We start from the raw sequence: 13,745 nt of genomic DNA, 5'->3' as shown, positions 1-13,745 counted from the left end.
GGGCGGTCCGCGTGCGTGGCAGGGCGCGGCGGGAGAGGAGAGGAGCGGGACAGGGACAGAGACATGGCCATGGATGCGGGCGAGGGGCGGCCGCAGCCCCACCTGGCCGCCCTGGTGCTGGCGCGGGGCGGCAGCAAAGGGATCCCGCTGAAGAACATCAAGCTGCTGGCGGGGGTGCCGCTCATCGGCTGGGTGCTGCGCGCCGCCATCGATGCCGGCGTCTTCCACAGGTGCGCATGCGCCGTCCCCCCTGAGCCTCCTCTTCCCCCGGCGGGTTCTGGTTCGGGATGGACGGGCCGGGGGACCCTGGCTCAGGGAGGGGCTGGGGGAAGCTGCCACTTCGTCAAGAGGCTCTTAGGGATGACTGTCAGTGTCTGCAGGGAGGGCTCAGAGCAGGGACCAGGCTCTGCTCCGTGGGGTCCAGCAGTGGGACAGGAGAAGTGTCAGGAACTAATGCTCAAGAAGCTCCACCTGGACACGAGGAAGAGCTTCTTTACTGGAACAGGCTGCCCTGGGACGATGTGGAGTCTCCCTCGGTGGAGATACTCAAAAGCTGCCTGGATGGAATCCTGTGCAACCTGCTGCAGGTGACCCTGCTAGAGCAGGGAGGTGGGACCAGCTGACCCGCTATGGTCCCTTCCAGCCTGACCATGCTGTGACTCTGCCACTGAGGCAGGATTGATCCTCGCTTAAAACAAGGGGGTGCAGTCACTGTGGCATCAGGTTAAGGGTCACGCAGGGCAGGCGCCCTGTCAAGAATTCAGCTGTCCCTTCCTGTTGAGGGTGAGCAGCAGAGGAATGAAGAAATTAAAGTCTTACACAGTAAATTGAAATGAAAGTTTTTTTGATGTGTGGTTGGGTGGCCACTAGCTGGTGACATTGTAAATATTCATGGATTTACTTCATTAAGACATCAGCAGACTGGAGGTGATCTCCTGTGAACTGCTGAAGCACAGGATGACTTTGGTTCATGGTCATGTGGGTACTCAGGACAGCGTGCACTGAGCTTGGCATCTCCAAGGATGGAGACCCCACAGCCCTTCTGTTCCTTTCACTGCACTCACCCAGAAAAATCTTCCTTATTTTCTCTCTCCCTGCCCAGCAGTGAGATCACCTCCTTGCTGAGATGCCTATTTCGGCATCTTCTGGCATGTGTGCTCCCAGGCCCAGTCATCGTGCTGGCTCCTGCTGAGCTTGCTCCCGTTTTCCTTTTTGGTATCAGGGAGCCCACAGCCGGACCCGTCAGAAACAGTCTCACTCAAATGTCAAGTTGAAGGAGATAATCTTTTGTGCCCATGTGACACAGAAGAGAAGCTCAGTTTGTGGCCAAGTGCCTGAAACTTCAGAAGCAATAATTAGAGCTAGATAGAAACACATGTGTTGTTGGTATTGAGAATAGAGACATTACAGATTTTTCTGCAGGAGCAAGACTGAGGATTTTCTACACATTTGCTGGTAATTAATGCTATAGTTAGGATGTGCTTGGTGTGTAGCACACTTAGGGCCAGGTTCCCAGTGCAAACGTGCTGCCTAATGCTCAGAGCAAGTCAACGAGAAATGTAGCCCAGCTAGATCCAGAGCACTGTATCTCATAGCTGCTCTGTCATTATCTGGTCTGGTAAACCTTTTTTTTTGCTGGATCTGAAAAGTAGAGGATGGAGCACTGTTTATTTTTAATAAAGAAACAGACAAGAACACTTCTGGTTACTGAGGTTACTGATAATTTCTTAATGATTGTGAATCTGTATTGCTGAATGACCAGCTGTGGCTTCTGTGTGGCATCTGAATTTTCCCAACAGGAAGCCAGTCAGGGTTGTGCAGCCTGACTTTGAGGCATGGCAAGTGCAGTAGGTGGACATGTGCCAGGTTTGCCTTGTCACCTTTGGAACAGCTGTGTAAGGTACCTGCTCACCGTGGTTGATTGGGGAATGTGTATTTAAGTTCACCATCTCAAAGCAATTTCTGGAAAACACCTCTTGTGTGTTTGTTCTCATGGGTGTGACTTGACATTGCTGTCGCTGTCACACATATTTTTCTGCTGATGATCCCACGATGTCTTTGGGGGAAGAAATGTAGCTGAAGCACCATTTGCTGTGGACAGTGCTTTGAGATTGCCAGCACTGCTGGGAGAGGAAGGATGACTTTTCATAGCTTTTGTTTTTACCTCTCTCATGCTTTTTTGTCACCATGATGACAGCAGTGGCTTCACACTTGCTCAGTGTTTGTCATCACATGATACTCAGAATTAGCCCTTCCTTTTGTAAATGTTTATTTTCCCTGAACGATTGCAATCTTGCTTTACCAGTACTGGAAGTTTTTTGTGCCAAAACATATGGAACTTGAACAGCTCCTTCTCTGGGCATGTATAGAGCCCAGTTAACACATTTTAACACACTTGCAGCATAAGCTAATCTTTTAACTTTGTCACAGTTTTAATTGTTTTAAACTAAACTCTTACATGATTCTGAATGCCACATCCAACGCATTCGCAGTTCATACATTTGTTAACATGTCTAACAAATTCTTTGTGCTGACACTGGATTTTTCTGGTAACATTTCTAAATGTTATGTTGCTTAAGCTTCCTGCATGAAATGCAACTCAAGATTCAGATTTTACACTCTGATGTTTTTTATCCCCATTGTTAAAAGCTGCTGGTTGGACTGACTGGGATAGTTTTAATAATACAAATATAAGAACTAGTTCCTTCTATCGCAAGGTGTAGTACAGACATAAACAAGCTGGGGTTTTTTTCAGGTTAAATTGCAACAGGCAAGTCAATAATGGTGGGATTTATTCTTTATATTGATTTCTGTCACTGTCTGCCAACAGCATATGGGTTTCCACAGACCACGATGAGATTGAGAAGGTTGCAAAGCAGTTTGGTGCTCAGGTCCATCGCAGAAGCCCCGAAGTCTCTCAAGACTCCTCCACTTCCCTAGAAGCCATCACAGAGTTTCTCAATCAACATCATGGTAAATCAGGGATGAAATATCTTGAGCTTTTATATCGTAGCCCCAGAGGGATGATGCACTTATTATTTAGAAAAATAAGTAAAGCATTGAGTAAATAAAAGCCAGAAAGATTCAGATTTTTTTTTTTTTTTTTGGTGTGTGGTACTTACTCATACCACACTTTGCAATTGTGTGTTATTACAGATGTGAATTGTTTCATAAATGTCTCTTTGTTTTTTTCTAGAGGTTGATATTGTAGGAAATATTCAAGCAACATCTCCCTGTTTACATCCCAGTGACCTTATAAAAGTGGCAGATATGATCCAGAAGGAGGGCTTTGATTCTGTCTTCTCTGTTGTGAGGAGGCATCAGTTCAGATGGAGTGAGGTAAAGAAAGGAGGTAATATTTAGATGTTTCTGGTTACAGTTATACTTCACTTTTTTTTTTCCCCCAAATTCTTGCTTTTCATACCTATCCTATTTTGGGAAATGATGTCTGAGGCATTGACTGAGAGATTTGAGAGGCTTAGATATTTCTTCCAAGCTCTGGTGTCTTGATAGGCTGAGCAGTGCTCAGTAATTTCTGTTACTGTTTTTTTGAAATAAAAATTATATTCAAGTTCTATTAGCTTGTCTAAGCTGAAGATTCAGTTCCATAAAAAACATTACATGTTAACTTTTTCCTAGTGGGTATTCATGGGTATTCAGACACGACTCTGAGGTCCTCACTAGAAAACTGTTTGTTCTTGCTCAGCAGTAGCTGACAAATGACAAAAATTTGAGATAAAATCTTGGTGCGAATGGGATGACAATCTCTTGGCCTGCAGACTTAGGTTTTGTTTTATCCTGATAATTTGGCTGCTGACTTATGTCATGTTGCAAAATGCCTTTGAGTCATGAGTACTGAACTCATATTGGTTAGCTCATCCAGAAAAATGTGACTGGTTTTTCCCAGAGAAAATATGCCCCTTAGCTACAGTGGCCAAGATGACCAAAGACTGACATTTTACAAATAAAGATTGCTCCTTGGTTTAGCTGTAAAGCACCTTTTGTCCTGGTACAAAGAGCTCTTCCACACATTTTGTATGTTGGCTTTGTTTCTGTGGTTAAAGCAGAAATTTTTTCATTTTTTAAAAATGGTTATTTCGTACTCTCACACTGGAGTTTTGGTGTTTTTTCTAGCTTTTTTTTTTTTTTTAAATTAAAGTTACTCAGGCATTACAGTTATTTTGTTGAGATATAAATTGCTTCAGATGATATTTTTTGTGAGTTTAGAAAGCATGCTGTAAAAGAGCGTGTGTAATAAATGAGGCTTGATCTGAGATAAGTTGAAGTAAAAGTTAAGCCTTTGTTTAGAATAAACACTTGAACATTGCCATTGTTCCCCATAAGAGGAGAAATAGGCGACACTTTTTGTTTGTGCAGTGTAAGAGGAGTATCAAAAGCATGGGTACCAATTTCAGGATTCTGTGGATTGCAGTTTAGCAAGCCACATGCACAGCTTGAGGTGCTGGAAGAGACAAATGTGAAAGAATAAATCTCATGTGGATCTGCCATGTGGCTTCCTGAAGTGGTTGTATCCCATAGGCAGAATGTTAAATAAGAAAGCCTCGAGACCTACCTAAGAAAAGAAGTAATTCTTCTGCACAAAATGACATCCAAACCTTTTTAATGTGGTGAGAGATAAGGAATTATTCAGCTGGAAGGACTGGGGAGAGCTGGAAATACATTGTGCCAACATGAGCGGCTTAAGGATAAATGCAAATGGCCATTCAGGTGTGTGGTGTTTCAGGTGACAGTGATTCACAGCAGCATTATACAATGGTTTTTCTTCTTTTTATTTTTGCATGCAGCTTTGGAGTACTGATTATGCTAAAAGAATTTAATGGGGTTTTTTGGTGTACCTCTGTAGCTCCTGCATTAAGGTTTAATATTGATAGACCCTGAAAGGGAAAGGTGTGTCTGACTGGAATACTTCAGTGAGCACAAAGCTTTAGCTGGTTAGGAAACACAAGGTGTGTGTGTATCTACTAAAGCCTCAGAATGTTTTGGGTGTTTGAGAATGCCCTCTAACTTTCTTGTGGTTACTGGATCGTGAGACCTGGTGAATTTTAGCTGCTTTGTACATCTGGATTGAAGGGGCTTAAGGACAAAAGTCTCTGGTCCTTGATTTGGTTTCTGCTGCATGTACAACTGTCATTGGTAATAAAATGGGATCTTTGGGATGGTGTTTGTGCAGACAGCTGTTTGTTTATTTGTGGACACTTATGAAGAGTTAATTCATATCCTTAAATATTTCTACACCACTTAGGAAGAGTTAATTCATATCCTTAAATAGGATGTATTTTGGGGAAGTCCCAAGATGTTTTCACAGGCAAAAATTATTCACATATGCTCTTTTTTCACCTTCCAGATTTCAGGCTGGTCCTTTCAGGTATCAAAGTGCATTCAGGCATTCCCATGTGCAGTAGGAGTTGGAGTACAGGAATAGTATTTCTTTCACATTGGCAAGGACAGTCTGGTAGAATGTCCCTCATACTCCTTGTGGGAATGAGTTTTGAAGCAAATAACCTCTTGGGTTTTTGTTATTGTTTCTGTTTGGTTGGTTTGGGTTTTTTTTTCTAAAGTGGTAATGAAAAGTTTCCTTTTTCACTGCTAGGCATACAGAGTAGTCGTCCAGTTTGTCCACAGTTCCAAGAAAGAGAAGCAATTCAGTGATTCCCCAGAGAAGTTGTGGATTCTGTGTGCCTAGAAGTGTTCCAGGCCAGGTTGGATGGGGCTCTGAGCAGCCTGGGATAGTGAAGGGTGTCCCTGCCCATGACAAGGGGTAGGAACTGGAACATCTTTAATGTCCCTTCCAACCCAAACCAGTCTGTGATTCTTTCTAAAGTTAAGCAGAAGGAGGCAATAATGAGAGAAGTTGGTGACTGAATTATACACTTAATTTTTCAACAGAAAGTTATTTAGGTTGTTGAATGACTCTGAACAGGAATTATTTAAAGCTTTTGTTGTAATTTTTTTCCTCTGTTAACAGAAAACAAGATGACAGAACCCCAAAACCTGAATCCAGCAAAGCGGTACCGGAGGCAAGACTGGCCTGGGGAGCTCTATGAAAATGGCTCATTTTATTTTGCCAAGAGGCATCTGATTGAGAAAGGCTACTTGCAGGTTAGTGCTTCTGTTTTTTCATGCTCTTCAGAATAATACATCTTCTCTTGCTGTAGAGGGTTCTGAATTCAATACTCTGTTTTGATTTCTGATGCAAACAGTGTGAAATAACAGCACTCTGACCTCAGAACAGTTTGCTAATTATTTGTAACTTAGCAGGGCTAGTTACAGCTAGGAGAGTTCCAGTAACAGCATCCTCCATAGCAAATAAATTCATGCAAATAAATATCTTATATCGCTTTAACCCTAAACCAATACAATACTGAGTTGAGTTTTGCAGGAGTTCACCAGTGTATCTTAGAATTCATTTTAGTGCCACTAAAGGTGTGAAACTGAGCTTCATGCAGTGTCAGAGCCTTGTCATAATCTGTAAATTTCTATGTTCAGCCAGTTTCATCTTATGCCAATTTTTGTACTGTAACTTTAACAGTCTTTTTCCCTTTCCTGATGTTCACATATCAATGTAGTGGTGCAGAACAACACTGTGGTGTGGTGGATATATTTCCCATAGAAATTAAGTAACAGTATGCAAATATTAAAATAGTCTTCCTAAGCAAATGCTGCAGCTATTACTATTTTGCTGATTAAAAGAGCTAGTGAAATTAGTGTGATATAATTGCTATAATGCATAACATCTTGCACACTTTCTCTTTCTACTATTTCATTGTAAAATGGAAATAGTTATTAACTATTTCTTCAATAGTTACTAACTGTTCCTTCAAACGGTTCTGTGTCACTGGCAAAAATATAATTGATGGTTCACTTTTATATAAGCAATGGTGGCCACTGTGTAACCAGGCACCTGGCTTTCATTGCACGTTGCTAAATTGTAGAGTTTTGTGTTTGTGCTGACCCAAGCATAAAATTTGAGCGGATTTTATTTTCTTTCAGGGTGGTAAAATGGCCTACTATGAAATGCGTGCAGAGCACAGTGTGGATATCGATATAGACATTGACTGGCCTATTGCAGAGCAGAGAGTGTTGAGGTAAAAGCACTTTTTATTCCCTTATTTCTTTGATGCTGCTTGTTTCAAAGTGTGGTCATGTGAATTCATAATGCATGGAATGTAAGCAATGGATATCAAAGATAACTGGTCAGCTATATTTCTGCCCAAGATTTTTTCCTCTCTCTGTTGAAACCAACTGAATTACCTTTGTTACATGGCGGGGTTTTGGTAGTTTGATTTATTTTTTTTTTCTTTAAAATGCAGCTTGGTGAAAAGGGTAAGCCCTACTATATCTCAACAATGTGTTAGCATCATCTCTGGCTTTCCCAGCTGAGGTGCCCCAGATTTCCATGCCCCAGACCACTATAAGTGATGCCCAGGAATGGGAATGCTTGTGTAGAGAGCATGAGCTTATTCCACCTCATCAGCTGCCTTTTCTTTGCAGCTGCTCTAAGGAAATAATGGGTGGGAATGGAATATTTTTTCTGTACTTTTTTAATCATAATTTTTAAATGAATGACATAAATGAACTGTCTTTTGGATGGTTCTGTTTGTTTCTTTGAAGAGGGACAATGTAGTTGGAGAGCGATGATGATGAGAAAACCATCAGAAAAGAAGAATTTCAAAGCTGATTCTTCTGTCTGAAGGTTACAGTTGTATGGGAAATACTTGAGGTTTTGAAATGTGCAAAAACTCCCATCCTAAAAAGATAATTTCTTTGTCTAGCTTTGGATATTTTGGCAAAGAGCCACTAAAAGAGGTGAAGCTCTTGGTTTGCAGTATTGATGGATGCCTGACCAACGGTCGCATTTATGTGACAGAAGATCACAAGGAAATGGTCTCCTACGATTACAGAGATATTGTTGGCATAGATCTGTTAAAGAAAAGAGGAATCCAGGTAAGTGCTGTTCTGAAGAGTGAGCCTTCATGTCTCATGTAAGATTAAAAGATTGTTAAAAAAACATATTTTTGCAGCAGAGAAGTTGAAGATTTTTCACAGTACTTGTAGTCAAGCAGCATATTATATTGGTTGGGACAAATGTTATCCTCAGAACCCTCAGAGGAAAATAAGTGTTTTGAAAAAGTTCTCAGTCACAGTAATTGCAGCATCTTTCTCCATTTCACAGAATCAGAGAATGGCCTGGGTGGGACCATCTTGTTCCATCCCCCTGCCATGGGCAGGGACACCTTCCACTATCTCAGGTTGCTCAGAGCCCCATCCAGCCTGGCCTTGGACACTGCCAGGGATGGGGCAGCCACAGCTTCTCTGGGCAACCTCTGCCAGGGCCTCCCCAACCTCACAGGGCACAATTTCTTCCTCATATCCAATCTAAACCTTCCCTCTGACACTATGGAGCCATTCCCCCCTGTTCTGTCATTCCAGGCTCTTGTAAAGATTCTCTCTCCATCTTTCCTGTGGGCTCCCTTCAGGCACTGGAAGGCCACAATGAGGTCACCCTAGAGTTCACTTCTGTGAAATGGAGATGTTTTTTTCAGCAGTCCCTTGGTTTCATTTCCTGGGAAACCAGAGGGGTAGGAAGCTTGTAATTACTGTTTTGTTGCCTGTGGGAGCCCATTTCCATACCTTCTTTGACTTGGAATGTTTATGCTAGGTCTTTATGCTGCACTTTATGTATTTCTAGTATATGTTGCTGATACAATCCTGCCTTTTGCTCCTCTTTTCTTCATTCTGTATTAAAATCAGTGTCAAGCATTCATTTGTATTTAAAAGCAATTAGGGAAGACAAGCTTGTCTACATCTTTGACAGAAAACCTGAAGGATTTGCATCTGAGATTTCTAAAAATCCTGCTGCAATTTTCTTCTGGTTTTAGCTTAGCTTGTGCACCATTCCTAAAATTTCAAATTTGGAATGAACTTCCAGAGGTGAATTTGCTGTGCTGCTTCAGTCTGTGTGGTGCTGGTTTGATGCTTTTAAATGGTGCTATAAATAAAGTTATGTTATTAAGTAGAGGGACCAAGGAAAAAAGTTCATGTTCTACTTTGGCAAATATTTCAGAAATCTTTCTTGGGAATTCTCTCATTCCATATTGTGACTTAATTAGATTATATTGCACTAGATAGTCACCATGCCACCATACTGTGATATTTAGTATTTTATTTAGTACATGTTGCATTTAAAAAGACAAATGTAAATTATTTTTGAACATCAGGGAGGGCTGCAGAAATGTATTTCACCTTCCTAAAGGAACCTCAACACTCCGTAGTTTTGGATGCTAATCACTTCTGCTCTTGAGTTTTGAAAATCAGCCATTCAGTGCTTTTCCAGAGAAAGCTTCTACAAGCAAAACTTTCTCCTTTTTTTGTAATAGTAAATCAACTTATATGTCATGTTACTTTGACAGTAAGTAGAAGTACTAAGTAGAACTTACTAAGTCAAATTTACTCTAATTTTATGTCAATAGGTTCGACTCATCTCTGACAGAGATTGTTCAAAAACACTGTCAGCCATGCAGCTGGGATGTGTAGCCAAAGTCAACGTAACAAATAAACTACAGGTTCTGAAGGACTGGCAGGAGGACATGGGTTTGAGCTGGAAAGAGGTGGCTTACTTAGGTCAGTTCTTTTCTTTTGGCTTATTTAAATAGCATAGACAAATAGAATCATTGTACTGCTGCTGAATTTCAAACCACTTTTCTCTTTGTAAATACACTGAATTTAATGGGATTGCTGTGCATATTGCAGCACACGATCACCAAAAGCAGGTATCTTATGGCCTGTTAGGGTACAATCTAAATGTTACAGACATTGATGAATCTCTGTAATTTGGTAAGGGAAGTCTTCACTGTTTTTCCAGTGGGATATAGGAAAGATTTTGTTTTAGGAAACATTTTTATATCAAAATGTTGATAAACATACACTTAGAGCTGACAATTTTGAACTCATTCTAGTTCCTTTCAGGGGGATATTGTATAGATTATGTTCTGAAATGGTAATCAGAAATGGACAGAAGTAGAACTGAAAGCCATGTCCTTCTGTGCTAAACTGTATTTCAGTGACAGGCTAAGTGAGGAGTCCTGACAATGCTTATTCAACTGCTCACATAATTTTAGTGCTCTTAAAAGTAGCATTCTCTTGCCTGAAGATTGTGAAGTGTGGTCATCATTTACATGGATCACCAAGATTTTCCAACACCTGACTTGCATGTGCAAAGTACTGTTGAGCTGCTGAGATGAACATTGTGACCAAAAAAAAAAAAAAATTCAAAAATCAGATCACTGCATACCCAGAAAAACACTGAGAAAAATACTGATTCTTTCCCTTCTGTGATATTTGGCCTTGCCTGTCATCTTCCTCCCCAGGAAATGAGGAGTCTGACGTGGAGTGCCTGAAGCAGGCAGGCATGAGTGCTGTGCCTGCTGATGCCTGTGCTGCTGCTCAGAAGGCTGCTGGTTACATCTGTAAGAGCAGAGGTGGCTGCGGAGCTGTGCGGGAGTTTGCAGAACACATATTCCTGCTCTTAGAGAAAGTGAACTCTGCAAGGAAGCAGCTGGAAGAAATCAGCTCAGCAGGGAAGGAAATGGGGAGAAATGAGAACAGCAGGAAAGGAAATAAGGAACTGATGGAAAAAGAATAACGCCATTGGTCAATCCTGCTTTTCTTCCTCAGTACATTCATATCCCAAAGGAATGCTTGCCTTTCTAATTTGACAGCACAGTAGAGTTAAAAAGGTGTCTTCCCCTAATTCCAGGTCCCACATTTATGATTATATGCTGAAAATATGATCATATCCATGATGATTTTAAAAGCCTTTTAAGTGCAATGGGAGGAATGCTAGAAGAGAGACTGCCCTGTAAATCTGCTCTTAATCATCACACCTGTCCTACAGAAATGATGCCTCTTTATTTCATAATCTGAATGTTTTCAGGGATCAGTGATTTTGCATGACTTAAAGATTTGTAATTCAGGCTTCAAAACCCCAAAACTTCTGTAAGTTTTGCTCATGTGGTTTGCATTTCTTTTATCAAATGCATGGTGTTGTGGTTGTGTGATTGCATTTTACAAGCTTTGTCCTTAGCAAGGAAGAGTTTTAACATATGCTGGAGAGGTCAGGTGTAAAATACTTAACAATAAAACTTCCTCCTCTATTTTTAAAATACAACACAGTTACTGTAAAACAAGTTAATATTTGTTTAAAAAAAGCACTTCAACATGTTTGAAGCTCATAAATAATTAAATCACATTTGGAATTGTGCCTCTTGGAATCTCTTTGTTTTGGGTTTTATCGAAATGCCTAAATTAATATTTTGCCAAATTTGGAGTTAAATTTCCCATTGTCTTTGAGATCTTTGCAGAAACTCAGTTTCTTTCTATGAAGACTATATTGCAACCTCAAAAGAGTTAAAGCCATATAAAAGTCTTTAAGTTTATTGTATTAAAGTAGCTGCTGTTAAAAACATGTGGGTTTATATAAAATATATATACAGACTACTTTTAGCATGTTAAAACACTGGTTTACATGCTTGTATTTATTGAAAATAGGATCTGTATTGTACATTACAAATACAATAGTATATATCAGAGTTAAGTTCTGGTGTGGGTTATGCTAAAAAATAAAAATACCCATGGTACACTGGCAATTACAAGTGAGGTGAATGATTTATTTTGTTTCTCTGGTAAATACTGCATTGTATAAATAGTTATACTCCCAGTATATCACCTGATATATTGGCCTCTGATAAACTTTTTGTTTACTTCCTTTCAGAAAGCAAAATGTTGAACTGAAAGGATTTACTGCCTATCTACAGTTAACAGATAAATTTTTTATTGTGCTAATCCGCTCTAAGTCACCTAAATTTAAGTGTCTCAGCCACGTTTTTGGGTTCTGTGCTGGATAAATCCCATGGACTTTGACAAGAGGAGAGCCATATTTTGGACACCAATGTTTTCACTTTGATGAATTCTTGTTTAGCAGAACATGGCATAATCTTACATTGGAAAGAATATGAAGGATAAAAAAGCTCTAGAGACTGTTTACCAAAAAAAGATATGGGATATTCAGGATCTGCTTCCTGAAAGGTTCAGATTTATATTGCCCACGCTGTAGTGGAAAGTCTAATTAGAGGGTAGGAAGAGGGATGCCTTAATTACTCCTCTTGATTTTACAGAAGAGCCTCAATCATATGAAGGATTTAGGGGTCAGAGAGGCAGAGACGGTGAGGGTAGCTCTGTCACCTTAGAGGTGAAATCCCAAGTCCCAGGAAAGGTTCAAATGTGTAGAATATTTTTCCAAGGCCTATTCCAGTACATGTGACACCACAAGTGCCTTTGATTAGAGGGGTATTACTCATTCAAAGTAGATTTCAATGGTCAGTTTTGTTATTCTGGGCTAATTTTGAGATCATCTTTTGGCTCTTGTTTTTTGCTTCAATTAACCTAGGTTATTTCAAAGAAGATCTTAGGTAATGTGGGCTGTTCTGTCATGATTATGTGAAATGGAAAAACAGGAAACTATGTAAATATTTGTTGTAAGCTATTATGAAAAAGTAGCTGATTACCTCAAATTTTAAATAAACAGCTTTCTTTAGTATTTTAAGTAGAGAATGGTTATGGGCTGGCTTGTGGTATACTGCAAATCATACACTCCCAAGTTCCTGTGCCACACAAATGATTTATGATGGCAAAGGTGGACAGATTTAATGCCCAAATTAATCCTTCACACCTTCACCCACATCTGACTCTCATTATTTATTTTAATCTGCTTTTATCTCTTATTTCTCTTATTTATCTTCCTCTCTAGTTCCTGTTTGGTGATGCAACAAGTTCCAACCTTAAGTCATTTCAAATCAATATGAATCACATATATCTTCGCCTTTTGAAGTCAGAGATATGTTTTAATACTTGGTGATTTCAAGTTTTTAAGACTTTTAAACCTTGATCACACTAGTTTTTCCAGAGCCTATGTGGGGAAAGGTTTTTTGGTTTAATTTTTTTTTTTCTGTTAGTCTGATCTTAAAACACTATTTAATTTTGCAGTCTAAATTAGTCTAATTCCAGCCAGCAGGACTAATCATCCTAATTGTTACCATTACAAGAGTAGTAGTGCTGTACAGAAGAAAAACACCATTATGTGTGAACTTGATGCATAAAAGGGTTAGAAAAACTTGCCAGTCATACACTTGCCTGAAAAATCTTTGGATGGTGGGTTTGTTTCTCTCTTTCTTGTTCTGGGACTGGTTGGTCTATCCCCATTTCTGATTCTAGATACGTTTTTGGATGTGGCTTTGGTTTAATAGAGCACTCCCCCTCCTGTGGGGAAGGAATGAAATAGAATGAGCAGTGAGTAATGTGAAGGTAATGATAGAAAATTATTCAGGTTAGTAAAGAGATTGTTGCCCGTATCCAAAGAGAGTAAAACACAAAACAACAGAGTTGTTTTATGCAGTGCTTTATTGAGGGCCCTGGGGGTCTCCGAGGACTAGCGTCCCAAAATCAGAGTCCCGGCCTCCAGACAAACTTACAAGATTTTTATACCTTTTATGTTTATACAATTACTTCATCTTTTGATTTCTTTGCTTCATTTGTTCTACGTGACATCTCCAAGCTTTTCCTTGACTAATGGTTACATTGTACCTCTAACAGAGCATTCCTTATGGACATACATCATGTAGACGACAATTTCTTCTTCTACTGCACATTCTTTAGATAATCATGCTCTA

The 13,745-nt window shown here is 40.0% G+C and overlaps 1 protein-coding gene across 1 annotated transcript; it reads left to right on the top strand.

Moving 5' to 3' along the window:
* On the top strand, positions 1 to 12,622 carry CMAS (cytidine monophosphate N-acetylneuraminic acid synthetase). The gene is made up of 8 exons (XM_009094092.4): positions 1 to 230; positions 2,831 to 2,973; positions 3,197 to 3,352; positions 5,987 to 6,120; positions 7,012 to 7,106; positions 7,794 to 7,965; positions 9,492 to 9,642; positions 10,389 to 12,622. The coding sequence occupies exons 1-8, from the start codon at positions 64 to 66 to the stop codon at positions 10,661 to 10,663; spliced, it is 1,293 nt and encodes a 430-aa protein (XP_009092340.1). The 5' UTR covers positions 1 to 63; the 3' UTR covers positions 10,664 to 12,622.
* The last annotated feature ends 1,123 nt before the right edge of the window (positions 12,623 to 13,745 follow it).

Source organism: Serinus canaria, chromosome 1A (genome assembly GCF_022539315.1).
Source record: "Serinus canaria isolate serCan28SL12 chromosome 1A, serCan2020, whole genome shotgun sequence".
In the NCBI taxonomy this organism is placed as follows: Eukaryota; Metazoa; Chordata; class Aves; order Passeriformes; family Fringillidae; genus Serinus; species Serinus canaria.
Note: the sequence above shows the minus strand (reverse complement) of the source record. Positions and strands in the feature narration are given on the sequence as shown.